This window comes from Cimex lectularius, unplaced genomic scaffold (assembly GCF_000648675.2).
Source record: "Cimex lectularius strain Harlan isolate CLEC.00 unplaced genomic scaffold, Clec_2.1 scaffold338, whole genome shotgun sequence".
NCBI classification, from domain to species: Eukaryota; Metazoa; Arthropoda; class Insecta; order Hemiptera; family Cimicidae; genus Cimex; species Cimex lectularius.
The window spans coordinates 116,716-139,491 of NW_019392974.1; the positions used below are offsets into that span (position 1 = coordinate 116,716).

The window sequence follows — 22,776 nt, forward strand, 5'->3', positions numbered from 1 at the left end:
ATATATAAAACAGTAAAAGTAATGAAAAAAGGAAATAGATCAGCTATAAAATCAAACATTGTCAAGCATTAGTAAAAAAAATGTGAAGTGTTTTTGTTTCAATATGGCCTGGTGTCCTTTGTTTAATTGATTTTTCCAAAGTGATCAGTGCTGAGATCACTTTGACAAACCAGTGACACAACAAACTGAGAAAATTCAAATAAACTTTAAGCTGTAAGAAATAATAAACTGTAAGGTTAATTTAGAGGAATATAACAAAGAAAAAGTTCAAATTATAAAGATGGGAAGTGGCTTCAAATTGATTAATAGCATGCTATTTCTCCACCTATTATGAAAAACATTTCATATTACAGAGTGTAACAAAATGCACAGAATTTTTTCAAATTACCAAAGTGACCTGCTGAGGAGTTCGTATTACCAAGAAATTCGAATTATCAAGTTTCAAATTAAGAAGTCGACTGTATATCATTAACAAAATAATAATGAGACATTGGTCAATATATTTACAGACCCTTTGAAAACAAGTAAAGTAAGATATGTATAGAACATTTTTAAAATTTGTTCAGTTTTTAAATGTTGACATTTAAATTTAATGTAAAATACAAGTCATTGAACGCACAAGAATTTTTATAATTTGTTTTTTATATATAGTAAAAATAGCAATTTTTTTTAAAGTAATAATTAATGTAAATTTTACGCGTTATTTTTTTATGCTAAAAATGCCATTAGTTTTTATTTTTTTAAATATTTTCTTCTAAAATGTAGTCGAGTTAGGTCAATAAATTTTTTAATTGGTTGAATATCATTCGATAGATTAAAAATCATGGCACATTGCATTTACACTTATTTTCTTTTTAATTTAAATTACACAATAAAAAAAAAAGTTTAAAAACTTAAACATTTTATAAGGCAATTTGTACTTTTTTATACACAGGGATTTTTTTTTGTATATATATTTTAAAATTATACTTAAATTTAATATTAGTTTGTAGGATGCGCCTTTGAGTATGAATCTTTGTTCTGGTAGCCTGATACGTAGCCAGATTTGTCTACAACGTCTTTCCTTCCAGCAATCCCTTTGCCCTTTCCTGTCTCGTCAAAACGCTGCTTGTGCGAGCCTGTGTATTTGCTTGTGTCTGTCAGCCTTTCAACGGCACTAGGAGTTTTCACTGCACCCTTAATTCAAAATACAAGAAACAAAATGATTAAAATTAAAAAAAAAAAAAAAAGCATTTTGTGGAAAACAAATCAATTTTTATTTTCTTAATAAACAGGATCAGACTCATAGAGGTGCTTTATTATATTAATATCTCTTGCCCCGAACCCGCTGCTTGTTGAAGCAGAGTTGGATGAGTCGGCATAAGAGTACGATTCGTACTCTGAAGCATCCAGGTCGGACATTTGTATAATAGCTTGGTTTATAAGCCTCTTGAGCTTGCGTTTGTTCGCCGGCGCCTTGAGCTGGCGCATTTCGGACGCAACGTAATCACCGAATATCTGCTCATCCTCTGTCTGCTGGTGCAGCATCCTAAGCAGCTCCTGAGGGAGTACCTCTTCGTTATCGATGGTCGGCCTAGTTTCAGGGAATTGCATGCACGCTTCGGACAGAGTTGGCCGAGGGCTTTCCTCGTCCTCGACATCTCTATATGTAAGATTCTGAAACGCGATATCTTAACTTTTAACCAGCGCAAATATGTAAATCATAGATATGCATTTATGTTTTTTTTTTTTTCTGGTTTTGAACATTGAAGACAAGATTTTGTCGGTCAAACTCACCGATATGTCTTCAACACTAGTGCTATTTTCCATGTACTGTGGCGTAACGTTGCCATGTGAGTAGTACGACCATGGTACTAAGATTTCTATCGTGCTCGGTTCTACCTTATGCTTCGGTTTCTTTAAAACCTAGACAGTGTATTTCGCAACAGTTTTATTAAAATTTGCCTTAGCAAAAAAAAAATAAAATTTTGGTTTACGTTTAAAGTATCTTTTACAAAGGTGCTGAACTTACGACATTCGACGACAAGCCAGGTGGCCCGCAGTTGCTCAGCTTTCGCTTGATCTCTTCAACGTCCACCTTCTTCGCTTTCGCCAGATCCTCGAGGAATTTGTTGTAATCCGCAAATGTCACCTTATGCTGTCTAAAATAAAGAAAAAAACATTAAAAAGAAAAAATCCATCTGATTTTTTTTCTCTTACTTGAGCTTCTTGAAGTATATCCCAGTGTCAGTGGACGTAATCGTCTTACCGTCGATGACTTTGGCCTGCTTCATCCATTTGTCGCTCTGTGACAGTGTGATGTGCTTGCCGTCTGACTTTGTATCGCCGAATTTTGAAAATAGTTTGAAAGTCTCGGCGTATATCGCAGGCGGGCAATCGCCTTCTCCGGATGTCTATCGGAGAAAAAAAAAATCGTAAAATCATAGATCATAAAACGGTTTGGTCAGAGTACACAGGTGTGCTAGATCGACAAGATTCATTTCTTAATGAACCCTAAACATTTGAATCCTTAGCCAACATCTATTTGTACAATTTAAAGTACCCATTCGTATTTTCCAAAATGGACCGTTTATAAATAGGCCACGAAGGAAATTTGTTATTAGGCGTTCTTGAACTTGCATTAAAGAGAATCTCTGCATGGGAGCAGGTGTTGATTTATAAACGTGATGCCAGCGACTAAAATAGAACAATAAACACGAATTGAAAAACAGAAGCTGATTTTTCTGTCAGTACGGATCGGGAAAAGAAATGAAAAAATTTCTAGGCCTATAATAAAATAATATTCTTCAGTTCGATTGTTTTCGAAGGCAAACTATGTCGAAAGCTTTACAAACACACTTTTTTTCTCCCAACTAACTTTCATAATTCGGCCCAATTCAAAAGCTGATAAGAAAATCTCTTGTGCAAGTGCTTTTATTATCTTTGAAATGAATTATTTAATAAAGATAATGCCGTGTCGACCAGGCTGGGCCTTCTTTTTCAAGAAACATGCTTTAAGACGAGGATTGCCCTTAGATTTAATGGATTACTGTGTTTATTGCTTGGGGTTTGACGATTAGGTCAATGTTTCCAAGGTTTTTTATCCCTTCACAATTAATCGACCTGTGTTCAAGATTGGAAAGGAAGTCATTAAATAAAATGCGTTCAGGCTGATTCATTTTAAAATTGTCCAAACGCTTCTTACGACAGGATATAAAAAAATGGAAAAGTACAGGGCAAGTAGCATGTAAAACGGTTTGAGGACAAAACAGCGAGACTAAGCGGACCAGTAGATGTCAAATATAAACGCAATCGATATAGACAAAGGCTACAAGGAAGTTAAAATTACACAGCATTCCTACCATTGACAACTGGTAAACAGCGAGGACAAGCGGACCAAAGAGTTAATAAAAGAAATACTCAAATAAAGAAAATATTTGAACAATACGAAACTAAGAGCTAAAATCAATTTGTTTTTTGTGCACAAAGAAAGAGAAGACGGCGTCTAATTTATTCAGAAATATTAACAACATTGGTAAAGAGTAAACAGCGGGACAAAGCGGATAAATACAAAATATAATTTATATCATTCATAAAGAATGCATGGAAATAGCGCGTACAGGCGGACCAGATTATGTCAAATTTACATGTAAACAACTAAACAACACGATAATAAGATTTCGAAAGATATAATAGCAAAAAGTGCCACATGGTTTAATTATCTTTACATCTAATAAAACAAAAAGAATATAGTGTAAAGGGGTGTAAGGAAAACAAACCAGCGAGAACAAGCGGACCAAAAGATCCCAAATTTACACGGAATAAGTTTCATAATACATAAGAATATACTGTAGATGGATTCGAATACTGAGTGAGAAAAAGTTGTTGCAAGCTTTATATTTTTGTCTTCTTATAACTAAAAATCGTAAAAATAATAAGTGAAACTTGGATTTGAAGAGAAAACAGCGAGTACGAACGGACGAACACTCGATCAATTTATGGTTTTGAAGAAGAAAGCAAATCAAGTTGCTACTGCCAAGCTTTCGGCCTATTTTAAGGTCATCATCAGGACAAAACAACCTTCAATATTAAGTTTTTACAGGCGATCTCATTTCCTTGAAGACCCGACTCGGTCCCAACATACCAAGTACTGTAACTTTACTGTATAGACATATAGTATAGTTGTTTTGCCCTGATGATGAGCTTAAAATACGTCGAAAGCTTGGCAGTAGCAACTAACTTTGCTTTCTTCTTGTCCTTCAGTGAAAAGTGATCGATACTTCTATACTGAAAAGTACGAACGGACCAGAAATATAAATAACACGAAAAATTCGAATAATATACTGATTTAAAAAAAGTTAAAAATAATTAACTGACAAAAATGTCATATTTACATGAATGACTATCAAAAATTGCAGATATGAACAACGCAAGAGAATATAATAGAAGCCTTCTGATGAACTTGAATAATATTTGATGAAATAACAGGAAGACGGAATAGGTCAAATTTACAAATAGGAATGTACTGAGCAAAAAAGTCATGTAGATATTTAGTCGAAAAGATATTGAGGAGAGCAAAACTGCGAAGAACACCGGACCAGCCAATACCACCAAAAAAAAGTCAAATTTACACTGTAAATACTGACAATAAACACGAATATAAGGAACACGAAATAAGGAAAATAAGATGAAATAGTTCAAATGTACTAATCGGAAATATACTGATTTTGAGCAAAAAAGGTTGGGTTTATATAAATAAAACGTAAAAAGTATATAGTGGAAAGGATATTGAAGACAAGATTCCAAAGGATAAACAGAGAATCACAGAGGATCAGGAAAATTAAATTTACTCGGAATTATTATCATAAAACAGAAAAAACAAAAAATATATAAAAACGAATAATTAACTGACCAAAATATGTCATATTTACATTTTTTTAAAAACTATCAAAAATTGCAGATAAAAGAACGCAAGCAAAGACAATAGAAGCATTCTGACGAACTTGAATAATATTTGATGAAAAGGGATTTGGGAAAAGAACAAGACGAAAGGTTTAAATTTACAAATCAGAAATATACTGATTCTGAGGAAAAAAGTACTATTAGATTTATATTTGACTTAATTTAAATACAATTTAAACAATATTTAGTCCATTCTTCACAGTAAATCAATTTAAATTATATTTATATGAATGATAGCACTTTTTATCATTATATAAATTGAATTCTTTAGTATATATTCATTATATTTGCGTATTTTTGACACTAGTTCGGCGTCATTTTGACGTCTTTTGGTCCGCTTGTCTTCGCTATTTTTTTTTTTGAAACCCAATTTCAACTACGTTTTGTTTAAATTCAGATACATGTTTATATAACAATTTTTCTCAGTGTACAATTCGAATTTATAAATTTGACTTAAATATATTGTCCTCGCTGTTTTGCCCCCCCCCCCAAAGTATTTTGTTTATTTGTGTCTTATCCTTATGTTTCTATTATCTTCTTCTTTATTAATGCTTTTCCTATATAGTTGTTCTGTGTAAATATGGCATTTTAATCTATTTGTCCTCGTTGATTTCTCGTCAAACTCATTCAAATATGCCAAAATTGCACAAACAAAGGTCAAAAATATAATGAACTTGAAAAAGCACGAAAAAAAATTCAATGTACAGATAAAAAAGTGGTATAAGGTTTATATATATTTTATATAATATTTATGTATTTATATAAAAAGTATATTATGGAAAGAATTCCGAGGATAATACAGCAAGGAACAAGCAAAATAATGTCAAATTTACATGGAAATATACTGCCAAAAACACATGTACACGAAAGAAGACTTGGAAGAATTCGAATGTTATACTGAACAAAAATGTGCTATAAGAACAGAACTAGAGAAAGCAGCGATTCTCCCCAAAATTCCTTCTCACAAATTTTCCCCCCACGTAGTTTGTAAACTGGATCCTTCTATTTTCTTCTTGTGCATTTTCTTTAAATTATATTTTAATGATTCATGTCATGTGATTTTTTTCTGACATTAGATGAGTAAAAATTAAACATCTTCCGGTCCTTGTCAAAGTAGAAATTCCATATAAATGTGACCTTCCTCTGGTCCGCATGTACTCGCTTTTTTCTTGCAGTCTTTGGGACCGGTCATGTCTATATTTAAACCCTGGTCCCCTCAGATTAAATATTTACCCGTTTTCAGTGTCGACGGTGGTTGTATACATTTTTGACAGTGGTTCGGTGTAAATGACATTTTTTGGTCCGCTAGTCCTCTCTCTTTTCCCCTCAAACCCAATTTCCATTAAATATGTTAAAATGTAAACGTTATAGCATTTTTTGTCACAAGGGAGGACTGTAGGCATGGGATGGCCTATTTGAATGAAACTTTTTTAAAAATTATGATAGATCAAAAACTATTAGTGTCAGCATTCTTGCCAATTTAAATATACATGTTTTTTCTGCCTTTGTTATGGTTTAATTTCAAGATTACTGTCTATTTTTTTTAACCTAGAATAAAGAAATAATATGCAGGATCGTATTAAAACAGATTAGATATATGAAAAGTTCAAAAACGAAAAGCTATCAGTCAAGTAGGATGAACAACTTTTTCTCGAAAAATCAATCAGATTCATTTCAAGAAGCATTTAAAACTGTTCAATACGAAATTTTATAGCAATAAAAAAATATAGAATTTATTAGGCTCAATTTTTGGCCAATTAATAACACCTTTGGATTTTGTCCAATATACACGTCATTGCAATCTTTGGAAAGCTGAATATTTCTAATTTTAAGCTATGACAACAAAATTTAGGTCTTACGTCATTATAATTGAGAAAAATAAGGATAAAATCAACAAAAACGTTTTATTTTATATCTCCAATTTTGATTTATTTACCAGTTTTGTGTCATTACGTTCAGTTTATAGGGTTCTAAACTGTTGTAAAATTTCATGTGGATCTATGCAGTCGTTTCAAAGTTGTAGTTTATCGATTGTCGGTTTAAAAAAATTTGAGGTATTTGTGTAAAGTGAAAAAATTATGAGTAAAAAATTTGATTTTCCCAAAAATTGGTAGTTTTTTTTTCAGGATGAGAAAAGGTAATGATAACGTGTTTTTTTTCTCCCTAGTAGTAGTCGATTGGTCATAGTTTACCTATTTCAATATCTACAATCCTTTTGATTTTTGTAACTTTTATGAACCTGATCTCATTTCTGCATCCTAGGGGGGGAAAAAGAAAATCGTCTGTTATTATATTTTAAGCGATGTAGTTTATCGACCAGCTACTTCAATGATCTCAGTTATGACCACAAACCCGATAACTGAGAGCATTATATTTTAAGGACCATTTGCAAGAAAGTCGGACACGTGTGGTATCGCCAAAAAAAGTTTCGTTAAAATCGATGATCCATCCATGATCCCACGACCGTGGCCTCCCCTGCCAGAAAATTCGAATTCTTTCATATATTATTTCTCGTTCTTTATAATTGTCTTTTTGGCAGTGGTACCGAGTAAATTTGTCTTCCTCTGGTCCGTTAGTTCTCGCTGTTTTCTCCTCAAACACAATTTCCTCTAAATATGGAATAAAACGGCGAGAACAAATCAAATTTACTAATTTGAATTCAAAATTCTTTCTTACATTTACAGATTAACATGTAACGTCCTGAACAGGTTCAAAAAAAAAATTTAACTCAAAATTTTACCCTACGCCTCCAGATTATTATTATTATTATTTTAAATCGAAAATCACAAAACTTGCGGTACTCAAGTGCCTTGTGTTCTTAATATGTTCCCTCATTATATCTAACTTGCAATCTTGCCTCTTTCCTTATCTTTAGGTTTCGAATGTATGTTTCCAAGTGAGCGGATTCAATTTTTCTTACTCAAGCATTTTGTTTTCCTGTATATAGATTCCTTCCGTTATCTCCCATTGCGTTAATTATACATTTTTTTGAAAGCGTGTAAAAGACATATTTCGGTCCGTTTGTACTCGCTCGTAATCAGTATCCTTCCAAATAAAATATAACTTATTTATATAACTTTTTTAGTATATTATTCGAATTCCATATATTATTTCGTGTTCTTTGTATTCGTGTTTATTGACAGTATTTACGTGTAAATATGACATATTTTGACTTCATATAAATATGACATATTTTGGTCAGTTTATTATTCGATTCTATATCTGCTTTTTTGTTCCTTGAGGTTTTATGATAATAATTCCGTATAAATTTAATTTTTCTGATCCTATTTGATTTTATGTTTATCCTTTGACGTCTTTTGTCCGCTTGTCTTCGCTATATTTCTAGCTATTTTGTCTTCTACATAATATCCTTTCCACTATATACTTTTTTCGTTTTATTTATATAAAGACGGATATAAATCTTATAGGACTTTTTTAATCAGTATATTATTCAAATTCTTCGTGTTCTTTATATTTGCAGTTTTTGACAGTAGGTCTGTATATATTTGACAATCTCTGGTCAGTTCGTACTCGCCGTTTTCTCTTCAAATACAGTTTCACATAATACGTTTAAATTTCAGTTATACGAAGACAAAAATTTAAAGCTTTTAGCATCTTTTTCTCATTCAGAATATTTTTCACATGGATCTACTCTCAAAAATTAACAAATTCGAATCATATACCGAGATAAAGTAAATGTAATTGAAAGTTTAGTGAGGACGAAACAGCGAGGAGAAGCGGACCGGAGGAAGTCCAAATTAGATGTAACCACTCTCCAAGTTGGCAAATAATAGTGCAGCTTCAAAAACAGCGCACAAGATATTTAAAAAAAATTAAATATTCCTTCTACGTCTTGTACACAACGTAAATAAAGGATCGAACGTTGAAAGGCCTCTGTCAACATACTAAAGTTAAGGAAAAAGAGATGGCCAAGGTACGATCGAACCGCGTCGCCACACGACACACACCCCCGGAGAACTCAGCAACATTTCCGATCTCCCACAATAAACAAACATAGAATAATGAGGGATAAAAATAAAATGGGAAAATCCTTGATGGGGGGAGGTAATCAAAGAAATATGAGTGTCCTTTCTTCTTAAACACCCTGAGGGACTCTTTAGAGCGACATGTACTGGCTAGAATTTATTTTATTTTTTGTTATGGCAGATTAATTTTTTTAAATTTATTATCTATTTGTGATCCTAAATAATCCTTCTAGCTTTGAAATTTGTCTAAGGAGGATCCGCCTGTATTTTGTTTGAGAAATGGCCTGAGAAACTCACCTCGGTCGTCATTTCTTATTCTACTGGCCACCGGATCTCGCACCACAGGACACGATCGCGTTTTCCTCCTGGGTTGGCACTGGCGTCCGTGCCTTTTTCAGGACCAGCCCCGAGGATATTTGACGGCGGAGGGCGCAGACTCTCGACTGGGCGAGCCCCACCTCGTTTCCCTCTGTTGTTTAGCGTATGTGAGTCGCCGAGCTCCCTCTTTCTGATTATTTTTGGGGGTTTTTAATCGAGAAATCGCGATAAAAACGGGATTTGTTGCAATTATTATTGCGGTCGTAAGGCAATTAGCCAAAAAAAAGTGTTGTAACGCTGGGCTAAAGGTTTGTCCGTGGTGCGCGCGCGTGTGAGCGACATGTTCCGACTCCAATATTCATTTATGTACATCCAAAAAGGCAACATTTAACTTTAAAAAAAAAAAAAAAAAAAAAAAAAACATGATAAACCAAAGCAGTAACTCTGAGTTCAAAATTTGAGTGTTTGTATGCTTGTGGCAAGCATATGAATGTCAGAGTTCGCGCGCGCGCGTGTGTTTTGTACCTGACATGTGCAAAGTACTGTTTTTATTATTTTTTATTATATATTTATTAATGTAAAAGTCCAGAGTCGTTTGGGACTGCATCAGAGCCCTGTCAGAGGCATTGGGGAAAATAACAAAATTACCCTTATCTGAGTGCCACGGCACAATGAGCAGAGGGGCAACGAAGAGGACCATAAATTGGCCTTAAATGTTTCCTATTGGCCTTAAATCCTTTTGTGGCCAAACTGCCAAAAACGCGAATCCATTAGACGTTGGATTAATAAGTCCTCCGCTCAATGGGAGTGTACCCAGGGACAGAGGCACGCGAAAAAGTTTATCAAAGTACCAGCGCAGAAACTAACGGCATAACTACTAAATCTAGGACGTCCTAGGACTAGAATAATAGTTGGCACACTGTAGACTCTGGAGGCATACGTATAGACTAGGAGTGGCAGAAACAAGCCTCTGCAGATATTGCCAAGAAGTAGAAGAAATAGATCTGTTGGTCCGAAGGCCTATATGTAGGCTGAGATTCCTAATCCTGGGAGAGTTAAAGCCAGGGCCTGAAGGATACACACGGGAGCTCTTGAAAAAGCTTTGTAATCTGGTAAAAAGCTCAAGCTTAACGAAGAGCTCTAGATTTAAAAAAATGAATTTGCACAATAGACCAATACTGGTCGCGGTGCACAGGTCGTAAAGAAGCCGGCTCCTATATAATCTAATCTAAACTAATGCACATAAATAAATTTTAACTATACAAAATATGATTAACGAAAGGCGAAGACATACGAGATTGGCCTTGCTATAGAGCCTACAACCAAAAACAGACGAAAAAGACACAAAAGTAAATCTTAAAAAACGTGCTAATGAGACGAGAATTAATGTAAGTTACACCACATAACAAATATTTATGTTTAGAAAGCAAGGTCCACCCAAAACAGTGTATCGTTGCGTTTTTAAACTTCACTACAGAAAACAGTGTAGTTTCTGTGATAACTATTGGGTCAGCCAACATCACATATATCCGATCGGTCTCGCTGTTTATTTATTTATAACAGACTAAAACTGGACGATATGATAAAAATATACGTCCTTCAGTAACAGGCGTCGGATCGGCACAACGAGACGTAGCGGACCGAGTACTTGGGTTGAAATGAAAAATCTACCTTTATGAAACGCCTAGCCATGACGGGACGTCAGTAGTTCCTCCTGTGTTCTCCAACTTGGCTTTTCTGCAAAACAGTGCAATTTTTTGACACTTTCCCTCCCGCCCTTTTGATCGGTTTTTTTGGCTTTGCTTACACGGAAAATTTTGTTAGTTGAATTTTTAAGGAAAAAGGTTTTTTTATATTTTAATTGTGTAACACACACAAATAGACAGGTGTTGGAGAAATGTGTTTTTTGTTGTTGTTTTTTTTGTTACAACGGCGACTGTGTGACCAGAATATCGAAATTTTTCCCGCTTGATTATAAAAATCAAAGAAAAAACAAGACAATTTCTTTTGGTGAAGAAAAGGTTGTTGGAAAACAGGAAAGCTAGCTGCGATATTTATCCAAAAAGCAAAATAATATTTAACAATATCTCTCTTTTCGCTAAACCATCATGACACAGATATACGCTTAGCATAAATGTCTGATCAGCTAATTTAACAGTCATCTAAATTAGGAAGTCATCTCAATTGTCCTAAAGGCTCTGCTGTCAGTTCAGCTCAGTTGTCCTCTCAGTTCAGATGACCGCTCGACCAAATTGACCGTCAGCTTAGGTGGACAGTTAGCTCAATTATGTGCTCGGCTCAATTATCTAGTCAGCTTAATTGTCCGTCCAGCTAATTCGGACGATCATCTAAATTAGGAAGTCATCTCAATTGTCCTAAAGGCTCTGCTGTCAGTTCAGCTCAGTTGTCCTCTCAGTTCAGATGACCGCTCGACCAAATTGACCGTCACTCAATTCAGTTATCCGCACAATTGAGCAGTCAGTTCAACTACTTCCACGACTCAATTATCTAGCCAGTTTAATTGTTATCATCTCGATTGTCCGCTCAATTGGACAGCCAGCACAATTACTACCTCGGTTCAATTGTCAAGTCAGTTTAATTGTCCGATCATCTCAATTGTCCGCTCAGTTTAAGGGACCACTCAGCTACATTTGGACAGTCAGTTCAATTCTCTTCTTAGCTCAACTTTTCAGTCAGCTCAACTAATTTGGAGAGCCTGCTCAATTGTGTGATCAGCTCAATTGGGTGGTCAGTTCAATTAGACAGTCGGCTCAATTGTCTGCTCAGCTAAATTATCAGCTCAACTACTGTGGACAGTCAGCTCAATTGTGTGCTCAGCTCATTTGTCCAATCTACTCAATTGTCTGCTCAGCTAAGTTATCAACTCAACTAATGTGGACAGTCAGCTCAATTGTCTGCTCAGCTCAATTATTTGGATTGTCAGCTATTTTGAACAGCCAGCTCAACTGTCCGCTCAGTTGAAGTATCCTCTCAGTCAACTGTCCAATGAGCTAAATAGAAAGCCCAGTTTGCCATCCTACTCAGTTCCACTGTTCATCGTGCTCACCTTATCCAACACACTTGAGGTGTCCTATGCTCGGATTTTTGTGTAATTTTTCGTTGAGCCCTGCGTGGTGATGGCCAAACCACCGAGAGAGGAAACGACATGTTTTATTTCGTATTTAAATGTTTAAAAAACCGCGGTTTTTGTTGGAACTTCAAATTCGTTCCGGTCCTGACCAAACGAGACCCTTTCGTTAATTTCCTCTTTCGAATTGGAACAGGCCGCTTTTACAAATTGTTAATTTGCAAAAGGCGAAATTGTTCAATTGACTCCAAATTGGGTTTCGGTCGCGTGCAACGGCTCGGAGCGTTTTAATGGCCCACTCTGTCGATCGGGTCACGATAATTGCCCCGTGGCGAGATTACCGTAGGCGAATCAACACGATTTACCCCTATAAATTTTTATTTGTTCCCTAAAATAAACAGAAAAGGGGTGAAATTCGCAAAATCGGGAAGTTAGGCTAGGGAGAAGATACAAGTAGACGTTTTATTCTATAAATTGATGGCTTGTCAAAACGCCGGTTATTCCTATTTCATTTGTTTTTAATTTGTTCAATTGAAATCCTTGCCCATTGTAGAAACTTCATCCCTTTTCCAAATTTGTCCAAAAACTGACCGAAATCATGAGTATCTGGTGACTCATCCCTTTGCCAAGTGTGCCCTTCTACACCCCCTAACTCCTCGGATCGATAAGTGCCTAGGCATTTACACCCCGTTTTCTTCTTGTCACGCAATCAAAGTCATTTAGCGAATAAGAAAAAGAAAAAAGTTGCCTTCTGCCAAAAACATTTTTGGCACATTTTATTTTAGCGCGTTTACATTCTCCCCTCGAAAAAGCGATCTTTGAATCTTAAAACGTGCTCGTATTTTGAAATTTTCCTTTTGGCATAAATTGCCAAAAAGAAGCTCGCTTTATAATTAAAAACAAAAATCTTATTCTAATAAATATTAAATAAACTCACAATAAAGCTGAGATTTCATCATAAGGCGTTTCCCAAGGCAGCATTATGAGTCCCATCTTACTTTCACTTTACAGTAATCGAAACCTTGAGTAATTGTACAATGAGTACAGTAATTGTTGAATATTTAATTCCTCTTCGGGTCCGCCTAGTCTCTTCTTCCCAGTTTTTTCTTTTTTCAACATGTAGTAGGCATTCTACCTGGTGTTGGTCAAGGCTGCATTTTAAGTCCCCTCTTTGCTCGTTTTCATTAATTTTTGTGAGTCCTTTTATGTTTTTCTTGGCTTTATTTCAAACCTCTTCTTAATTTCACGTTATGAACATGTAAGGTGTTTTAAACAGTAAATTATCTGCAATCACTAAGAGAATTTTTTAAAAAAATCAGTAAAATGTATTGAAAAAAAGCACCTCGTTCATCATATCATTCACATTGAAATGTGCTTCTACTCCAGTACTCATCAAATCATGGGCAGTCTTAACACCATAAGGGTAATGCTTTAATTCCGTTCATAATTTCCCTTTGCATGTGATCAGATCTCACAAAAGAGGTGAAAAATGCTTGTTGCTTAAATAATTATACTTACATTTGAAGCTCTATCTGTTCTCCAGGGTTACTTCCTAAGTCCTTTTATTTGACATTTATACACGATTGTTTTTTTTTTCATTGTCATGGCTGCCTCTTAAGCCCTATCTTGTTTTCAGAGTAGTTTTATTATATCTCACATCTTCTGTAATATGTTAAAGCAAAGATAATCATAGATAATTATTACATCGCTTGAATATTTTCATCTTCGGTTTAGCTTTTGTTAACCGTAATATTTGACGTTTTCAATAATTCTCGTAAAATCTCTAAAAAAAAATCCTGGTTTACAGCTGAAGAAAAGTAAATACAGGTTATTAAAGGAGCTTAAAAGTTGAAAATGTGATTGCTTAGAATTAAATCTGTTGTCTTAAGCTAAAATTGTTTTAAAAGAACATTTATGAAAAACAAGACTGATGCAAATTTATAAATTTTAAAAGTTTCAATTGGATATTTATTCATTGAAGTATTTCCTGTTATTAAATATACAAAAGTCTTGTTGTACAATTACGACAGTCTACTCTAGAATAACACAAATAAATTAGATATATAATTAATTGATTTAATGAGAAAACATGCTTGATCGTTAAAGGGTAGAATAAACAACGTTTTATTAACAGTTTTAGAGACTTGTTTTTGTTTTATTTGGCGTTTCAGCCGTACACAAAAGGTACAAGTTACATTTTCCTGATGACCCCATTTTTTCCTTTCTTACAAATTCTGAGTACATTGATAGAATTTTTATTTCTTTAACGGTAAATTTCCATTTGATACATTCATCTTCGATTGCGTACAAGGGACGAGTAGGGGCGCTACATTTAATTCTGGAGATATGCAACATGATTTTATTTTCCTTTTTTTATTATCAACTTTTTCCTCCTACCATCAATTATTTATCAATATATTCTTGTTTTATCACAAAATTTCAATAAAAATTTCTATCTCTCTCTCTCTCTCCCTCTAAAACTAAATAATTTACATTTTTATTATTGTTTTGCTTTTGTGAAAAATATTTCTTATTAAAATATCTTAAAATGATTGATTGGTAAAATTGATTATATTATTTAGTTAAAATTAAACAAAAAACACTAATAATATAAATAATATTAACATCATTAAAATTGCTTTGATTCAGACAAATCCGTAGAAAAATTGATTTTTTTATTTATTTAATTTATATTGTTGTTCCCTATGATTAACAAGATGTCAAAAAAGTAATACTTAATAAAAATATTTTTCTTTTAAAACAAATTCTCTTTGCCTTTCATGTACTAAAAAACATTGAGATATAATTGGACGAAAATGGAACGTGTAAAAATCAGTTCCTTACAGACATAGACATACATAAAAAAAATAAGGAAAAAATAGATTGAGTATATTTTAAATAAAAGAAATTTTAAAAAAATTGGCATAAAATTGATGGGCAAAAATTAACATAAAAAATAAATAAAAATTAAATTCGAACCCTAAGGAAAACAATCTATAATTCACAAATATAAATAAACTTTATATAAATTACAGCCGATTTCCAAAGAGGTTGTTCTTTTATCGGTTCGACGAGAGGGTTCAGTGAGATTTGTTTTCGCCTATAATACTGGTCAGGATGACGTGATGGTTTTTGTCTTTGACACACAACATAGAGAGCCTCTTTGGAGAAACACGACGTTAGCGCGTTCATACACCGGAGCCCTTGCTGCTCGACTCGTCAACCTGCATCTTCTCCTCCTTATCCGCCTTGAGGTCGGCAGTGTCATCGACCGTACTTTCGACTCGCGGTTCAATGCGCGGCCTCTTTCTCTGTTTGTTGAAGTTCCTGTTGTCCCTCCTGCCTCCTTCGCCCTCGTCTTCTGACTCTGAGAACTCGTTATCGCCCGAGATGTGTTTGTCCTGGATGACCTCATTCAACCGCTCGTCTGGGTTTACCTTTTCGTCCTCATCCTCCGAGTCTTCGTTCACAGCATCTTCAGGAATTGCTAAAATAAAAACAAAAATAACATTAAAATGGAATAGAATTAACTAGGAATAGAAACAACAAATTATTTATGCGCCTATGCCCCCAAAATTATATAACATTACTAAACCCTACTAGACCCTGGATTTTGATAGTGATTCAAATTCAGTTTGAAAACTACTAAACTACAAACAAATTAAACAATTTTTGATTTACCTTGCGCCTGGACTCCTGGAGCGTGTGGAAGCATTCTTAGATTCTCAAACAACCGTGTCCTGTAAATTAAAAATAAATTATTTTGCTTAAATCCATTAACTTAGTAATTTAATAACATTATACATTATAAGTTTGTATAATAAATAATTTATTTTATCATGTAAATAGTGAAATCGCAACTGTAAATCCTAAGTCTAAACAATAAACTCAGATTATTTGTTGGTATAACAATATAAAAAATCTTACTTGATTTTTTCGAGGTATTCAGGCGTGTTCTGGTTAGCCATGTTCGAAGGCGAGATGTGCAATTTGAAGTCGGGTCCGAAATATTCGAAGTAGTCATTGTAAGGCAGCTCGTTTGCGATATCAGTGCCCAAGGCAACTGAAGTCTCGTACGTCCAGCAGCGAGAGACGTTGCGTATCGTATATCCACCACCACCGACCATCAAGAAAGGCAAGTTGTACTTTTTGACGAACTCGACGCACTTTCCATGTCCGCGCACCGTCAGGTTGAAACAGCCGAGGCGGTCACCAGTGAGCGAGTCTGCTCCACATTGCAGGACTACGGCGCTCGGTTGGAATGTCTCCATCACTTTGGTTATTATAGGAACAAAAATGGACTCGTAGCTCTCATCATCCATCCCATCCCTCAGTGGGATATTTACTGCATAATACTTCCCTTTTCCTGCTCCAATGTCCTTTTAAGAAAGAATATTGAGCTATGACATTGTTTGGAAAAAAAAAAAGAAAAGAAAACTCACTCTTAGGTCCCCGGTTCCTGGGAAATATTCCCCGTATTTGTGAAACGACACAGTCATCACCCTGTCTGTTGTGTAAAACGCCTCTTCGACTCCGTCGCCGTGATGAACGTCAATATCAATATACAACACTCTTTGGTGATATTTAAGCAATTCCAGAATTCCTAAAAATTGATCTTATTAGAAAAGAGAACAACAACGAAAATAAAGAAAAAGAAGATATACCTAAGACAATATCGTTGACATAGCAGAATCCGGAAGCTTCAGATTTTTTGGCATGATGTAGCCCGCCACCCCAGTTGATGCAGATGTCCGCCGCCTGTTTATTGAGTTTGACCGCTGCTGCAACTGAGCCACCACCGGAAAGCTGGCAGAATTCGTAGAGGCCGTCAAAAACAGGACAGTCCTCACCGACATTAACTAAAGTAAAAAAAAAATGAAAACATTAATAATCAATGAATAATATCGGGTTGTCCGGAAAATAATGCAGGATTTTAAGTTTTCATTAAAAAAAATCTATATAAAATATTCTGTTTACGTTTACAGGATTACTCATTNTATTTTGATTAAAGAACATTGCTTTAAAGTAACTAGTTTCTTTTTTTTTGTTTAATACCAAAATCCTGCATTATTTTCCGGACAACCCAATAATAATTGTTTTTCCAGTCAGCCTGAAAAAAAAATGTCAGGTTGTAAAAATAAGTCAGTATCATTTTTTGATCAGTGAAGATTTCAGGTAGGAGGACTGTGGTTGTTGAGTGGTTAGTGTGATAAGACTCTTGGCACGAAGGTCAGCAGTCTTGGGTTTGATTCCCATCATCACCCTATGCATCCACACATTTCTTATGCAAATATGCAAGATCATAAGGACAATTATTAAAAAAAAAAATTCTGAGTTGTTTTTTAACGATGAACTTCTTGATGGACTATCTTTAACAGTCTTTAAGTGAAGTAAAGTTTTTTCCATTAAAAGACTTTCAGAACCAAGAATAAATTAAAGTCTGAAGGGGCAATGTCTGGCGAATAGCGGAAAGCGTCAGCAGACACATGAGGAAGAGCATTATACTACAGGAAAACAACTTCCTTGCCCTTGCAGGATAGTAAATACTGGTAATTTTCGCCAATTGCTAACTTTTAACTTTTTTATTAAATAGTAAAAAGTAAAGTAAAATAATTTCTGTCAAGCAGGAGGGCTCAGAGTCCAACTACCTATTGGATATCACAGACAAGAGGTTAAACAACTTTACAATGCATTTTGCATACTACTATCAATTTAAAATAAAATTGGGCTCGCTGGATTCGAACCCAAAACTGCTAGCATTCAAACACTGAGTCGGAGCCCTAACCACTCAGCCACCACACTAGAATGAACTGTTTGGTTGGACAAAGAAGCTTTTAACCAGCCAATCCAAATTTAGGCCAATGATTGGGAAAACTGGCCCATTTTTGGTACAATCTTCATCTAGCCAGGAAAATTTAAAAACCCACTTTGTTTTTCATCTTATGGTTAATAATAAAAATGTAATCAATATTATATAGTTTTTGAAACTAGAGCTCAGATTTGTAAGCAGTTGCACATTCTTTTTGCTAACATTTACAACCATATTTATCCAATTGATAATTCTGTGGAATAACAGTCCCAATTTTATTGTGCATATTCGAAGAATTCTGCAAATTTGAAATAATTTTGATTACTTAAAAAAAATATAAAAAATTAGGCTACTACAACAAACATGAGGGGGGAAAATAAGAGTTTAAAATGTAAATCAGATTTCAGCTAACTATCCAGGAACAAATACATAAACAAACTGCCCTATTTCCAAAACTTGTAGGTAGTTTTTTAAATTTTATTTTTCTGCCTTTCCTGAAAATTAGGGGTTTTGAAGTAGCCACGTTATGGAAATAGGGGCCTCATTTAAAACAAACATAATTCAGTGTCCTTTTTCATATTTTCCACTTACAATTAGTAACCTAAAAAAATGCCAATAGTGGGAACTTTTAACTTTTTTTTTTAAATATCATGTTGGATTTTTCCTTTCAAAGCAAAACAGAAACTCATAATATCCCTGGCAATGCAGGAATTATATATTACAAGAGAAATTTAAAAAACACCCTTGACAAAAATACCAGATTGACTGAATTGGGGGAAATTAATAAAATCTTAAATGGAAACCATTAAGTTTTTATACAAGGAATCAACGACCCAGTACTTTTTAAGTTCCTGCAAGTAAGCTCCCATCACCTTTTTCAAGGTACAAATATTTTCTGAGCAATAAACACGATAGTGATGTATCTCATTGTCACTAGATTCTTTTTATGCTATTATCCTACCACTGATGTAAATTTAACCATCTACAGTTTTGCTTATTGTGAATTGCTTCCCATCAATGTTCCTGGCTTCAACTGATCATGAAACTTATAGACATCAGTTAATAATGAAAATATATTTATATTATTTTTTTTCAACCATGCTCCCTCAAATAATGTCAAAACAACTAATCAGAATTGCTGTATTATAAAAGAAAAATCGAAAAGTGAAATAATAATAATAACCATTAAAAATAAAACGGGTTTTATGAAAATTAGAAACTGCTCTGTGGGTCATTCATGAGAAAAAAATGCCCCCAGGGGGCTGAGAGCGTTTCAGGCTCCAACTTCAATGTGTTAAAGAAGAGTGGAAAAAACTTTTGAAATGCATTCTGGATGTTAAAATGTATAACCCGAAACAGAAAAAACGAACTCAGCATGGTGTTGAATTATAAAAAATTAATTTTTTGCATTTACTGTAATTATTTTTTACTATTTAAAGTCGAATGTACATTAAGTTGTTTATTGCGTACTTATTATTTTATGTATAAATTATAATTAAAAATTTGTTTTATCATACCTGGTTGTAAATTTTTGTATATTTGAGCATGTTGAGTATAAAAAATGAGTATAATCAATTGATTATAAACTAAACAATCACATGATAAACAGAAGTAAGACAATAAGTAAATTTTAAACAATTACTTTGTTAAATGGGAGTTTTTAGCTTTATTACAAGTTTTGAAGGGTTTTTTCTGCACAAAAATCCGGCCTTTAATCATCACACACATCACAAATTTTCCTAAGTCTGAGCTGAGCTTTATCATTTTGAGACAATTTAAACAGTTTACATGTTTTAACATTTACATGTACAACCTATAAATGCAGAATCAGCACTGATCATACACCGATCAGCTCAGGGAACAAGAGATGCAGTCTTTCTCCTTGTTGAAAGAAGATGAGCCCCATGTTTTGACAGACTCCTTCGCTGTATTGTTTGAAATTGGTTCGAAAATGGTCCACCAAATTTTTGATTTTCTGTTTTGAAAGGAGTTTTATTTCATGAAATGGAGTTCGTAGGGCAAAGGTGGCCCCAATGAAATGTACCATTTAAAGCTAGAATTGGATCGGTGATGTTGTAATGAGCGACCTCGGAAATCTATGATGATTAGTATGTGAAGACTTGAAATGAATATGCCTTTGGAAACATGGTTTAGGGAATCGGTTGTTGAGGGAGGAAGTAATTTGTCATATCAAACTCTCCCGGCATCAGTTCCACATGCACGGTTTCCCCGAGCTCTGCTAGATCAACTGCAAATTTCAATGAAGTGCCAATGTGATGTTCACTCAGCACATTTCCTGCAATAAGGAGTGTGATTCTTGAGATTTTGTGATGATCACTTGGCCAACCGAGCCACCCTGTGGACCAACCATTGCAGTGTGTTTTGGGAAAAGGTAGCATGGGGAAAAACAAGCCTGGGATGACAGTGGGAATTAAACCCATAACCGCAGTCTTCAAAACGGTCACACTGACAACTCACACTATCACAGTTCCCCCTCCTTTAACAGAACAAAACACCTTGTAAAAATCAATCCAATGAAACTGGCAGAAAATAAAACTCCTTAAATAAAGTCTTTACAGAGTGTGTTAACAATAATGATTGAATAAAAAATCCTTCAAAACACAAAAAATGATAAAATCGAATTATTGAAAAATCCTGGAGATTTTAGAAGCCAAATACTTTTTTTGTGGTAATGCCTTTTATAGCCATCAACCATGTGAACCCCTTGTCTTGCACTGCACAGAATGCCCCGCGAACAGCCAGAAAGGAGGAAGCCCTCCTCACCACTGGCATGGCACCCCCATGAAAGCCATAAAATTAAACTTTTCTTTCCGTCTTAGTTATTAACTAGGGCTGATTGAATCAGAAGGCCATTCTCACCGTTCCACAGCAAGGGCTTAAACACGGGCACTGCTGTTCAGCCACCAGAAATCCTACCAAAAGCGAGCTAACCACCCCGCATCAAGCGGCCCACCATGACATCCATGCCACAACAGCAATCAGTTTTAATTGATTTCCGTATACATTAGAGTGTATTTTATTTAAATATTTAAACAACAAGTTATACACCTTTACACTCCCAGTGCATAATATTGTACTTTAATCAAACGGTGCCTCCTTAGTTTTCCCTAGGGCATCAAAAATTCATTTCTTTCCTGAATATACTTTACACAGTTCATAAATATATTCTTCATCGATATATACTTACACCTCTGCATCTGTTTGTTGTATTCTGTCATGTTGTCAGGTCGGATACTCCTGAGGAACCTGATGTACTCGTCGCTGTGGAATTTTGTCATTTCCTCGGCTGTAGCTTTGTGCGGCCTCTGAAAATAATATAAAAAAAATTTTTTTTGTAATTATTAGTCTCAAAAGTTCAAGAACTGTGTTGCATGTAGAGATAACCACTTAAAAGAAAATACAAATGTAATCATCTCTTGGGGGTCTATGAACTTAACTTTAAAATTTATGAGTAATACAAGATAAAAAATGATATATCAACGATTTGCCCTAAAGTTTTTGTCATAAACTAATAGAGTGGCTATATTTTTAACTTTTTTTTTAAACAAGAACTTTTAGATTTTATTATACATACATAGATTTCCATTTTCCTGTAGAGGCCATAATTAAGGAGAAGATTATGGGTCATCCTTATTCTGTGTGGTTTCATCGGGTGACCCTGTCCGTAGTAGTAGTTGCCGATGTCGCCTGTTAACATTTAAAAAATAAATAAATTTCGTCAAAAATTAGGAATTTTTAAAAATTTCGGGACGAGAGGGAGAAATTGCGCAAAAAGTGTCTCCAAATCGGATCGGGCGGACATGGACCGTGATGCTTGTCGGAACGGGCGACCGTAGATTCGCGAACCAAAAAAAAACTCCAAAACGTACCCCTAAGCGAATTTCAACGGGAATTCTTTCAAAAAACGAGCCGGTTCGATCGATCCCAGATCCCGGAGAAAATCTTTCTTTTAAATTGTCTCCAAATTTTTTTTCAAAATTCCCTCTGAACCGAGGAGCGGGACGCCGTGTGTAAATCAACACTCGCTACGGCCGCTCGAATCTGCGGCTCATGAGGTCCCGATCGCCCTTACTCCCCAAAACGATACGACAACCCTTTTAAACCCCTTTAAGCCCTCGATTTCTTCCCTGATTCAAATTCAATTCGAAAACGGGCCGAAACGCAATGGGAAAAAGCCCAAAACAACGATCCCGTCGGGGGGAAATCAATTAAAACACCATAACCGTAAATTAAAAAATAGGCAAAAAGTACGTTTACTCACTATCGTAGTAATAGCAGACTTTCTTCTTCACGACAGAAGTCATCCCTGCGATGTCAAATTGAGTGAACTTTGTTATAAACAATTAACCTAAAATTGAACTAAAACGAGATGAGCGATTCCGCCGACTGAAGGTGGACGCGAAAGCGGTGTTGGAAAGGAGAGGGAGCCTTCGGACGCGCTACCTTGCGGCAAACCTGGACAAAAAATCCCGCCTAGTTTTGAAAAAGAAAATCACATGGTAACCTTAAAAAAAACACTCGTTAAAAAAAATAAATAAATAAAATAAAAAAACCTCCAAAAAAAAGGCAAACATAAAAAATACAGATAGCTTCAAAACAAACGAAAATAATCG

At 34.8% G+C, this 22,776-nt stretch overlaps 2 protein-coding genes across 5 annotated transcripts; both read right to left on the reverse strand.

Annotated features, from left to right (window-relative positions):
* Positions 1-721: 721 nt before the first annotated feature.
* On the reverse strand, positions 722-11,160 carry LOC106666013 (TPPP family protein CG45057). 4 transcript variants are annotated; one of them, XM_014392876.2, is made up of 5 exons: positions 10,917-11,159; positions 2,200-2,393; positions 2,012-2,141; positions 1,777-1,905; positions 1,235-1,656 (listed from the first exon to the last, which is right to left on the reverse strand). In XM_014392876.2, exons 1-5 carry the CDS (start codon positions 10,935-10,937, stop codon positions 1,264-1,266), a joined length of 867 nt encoding a protein of 288 aa, XP_014248362.1. In that variant the 5' UTR covers positions 10,938-11,159; the 3' UTR covers positions 1,235-1,263. The 4 variants fall into 4 exon arrangements, with proteins under 4 accessions (XP_014248365.1, XP_014248364.1, XP_014248362.1 ...); XM_014392877.2 differs by lacking the exon at positions 10,917-11,159 and adding an exon at positions 9,225-9,398; XM_014392879.2 differs by lacking the exons at positions 1,235-1,656; positions 1,777-1,905; positions 10,917-11,159 and adding exons at positions 722-1,176; positions 9,225-9,402.
* Positions 11,161-15,305: 4,145 nt separating this feature from the next.
* LOC106665991 (histone deacetylase Rpd3-like) lies at positions 15,306-22,620 on the reverse strand. Its single transcript, XM_014392836.2, has 8 exons — positions 22,425-22,620; positions 21,738-21,850; positions 21,351-21,468; positions 16,998-17,192; positions 16,776-16,936; positions 16,261-16,712; positions 16,015-16,073; positions 15,306-15,820 (listed from the first exon to the last, which is right to left on the reverse strand). The coding sequence occupies exons 1-8, from the start codon at positions 22,465-22,467 to the stop codon at positions 15,522-15,524; spliced, it is 1,440 nt and encodes a 479-aa protein (XP_014248322.1). The 5' UTR covers positions 22,468-22,620; the 3' UTR covers positions 15,306-15,521.
* Positions 22,621-22,776: the final 156 nt, after the last annotated feature.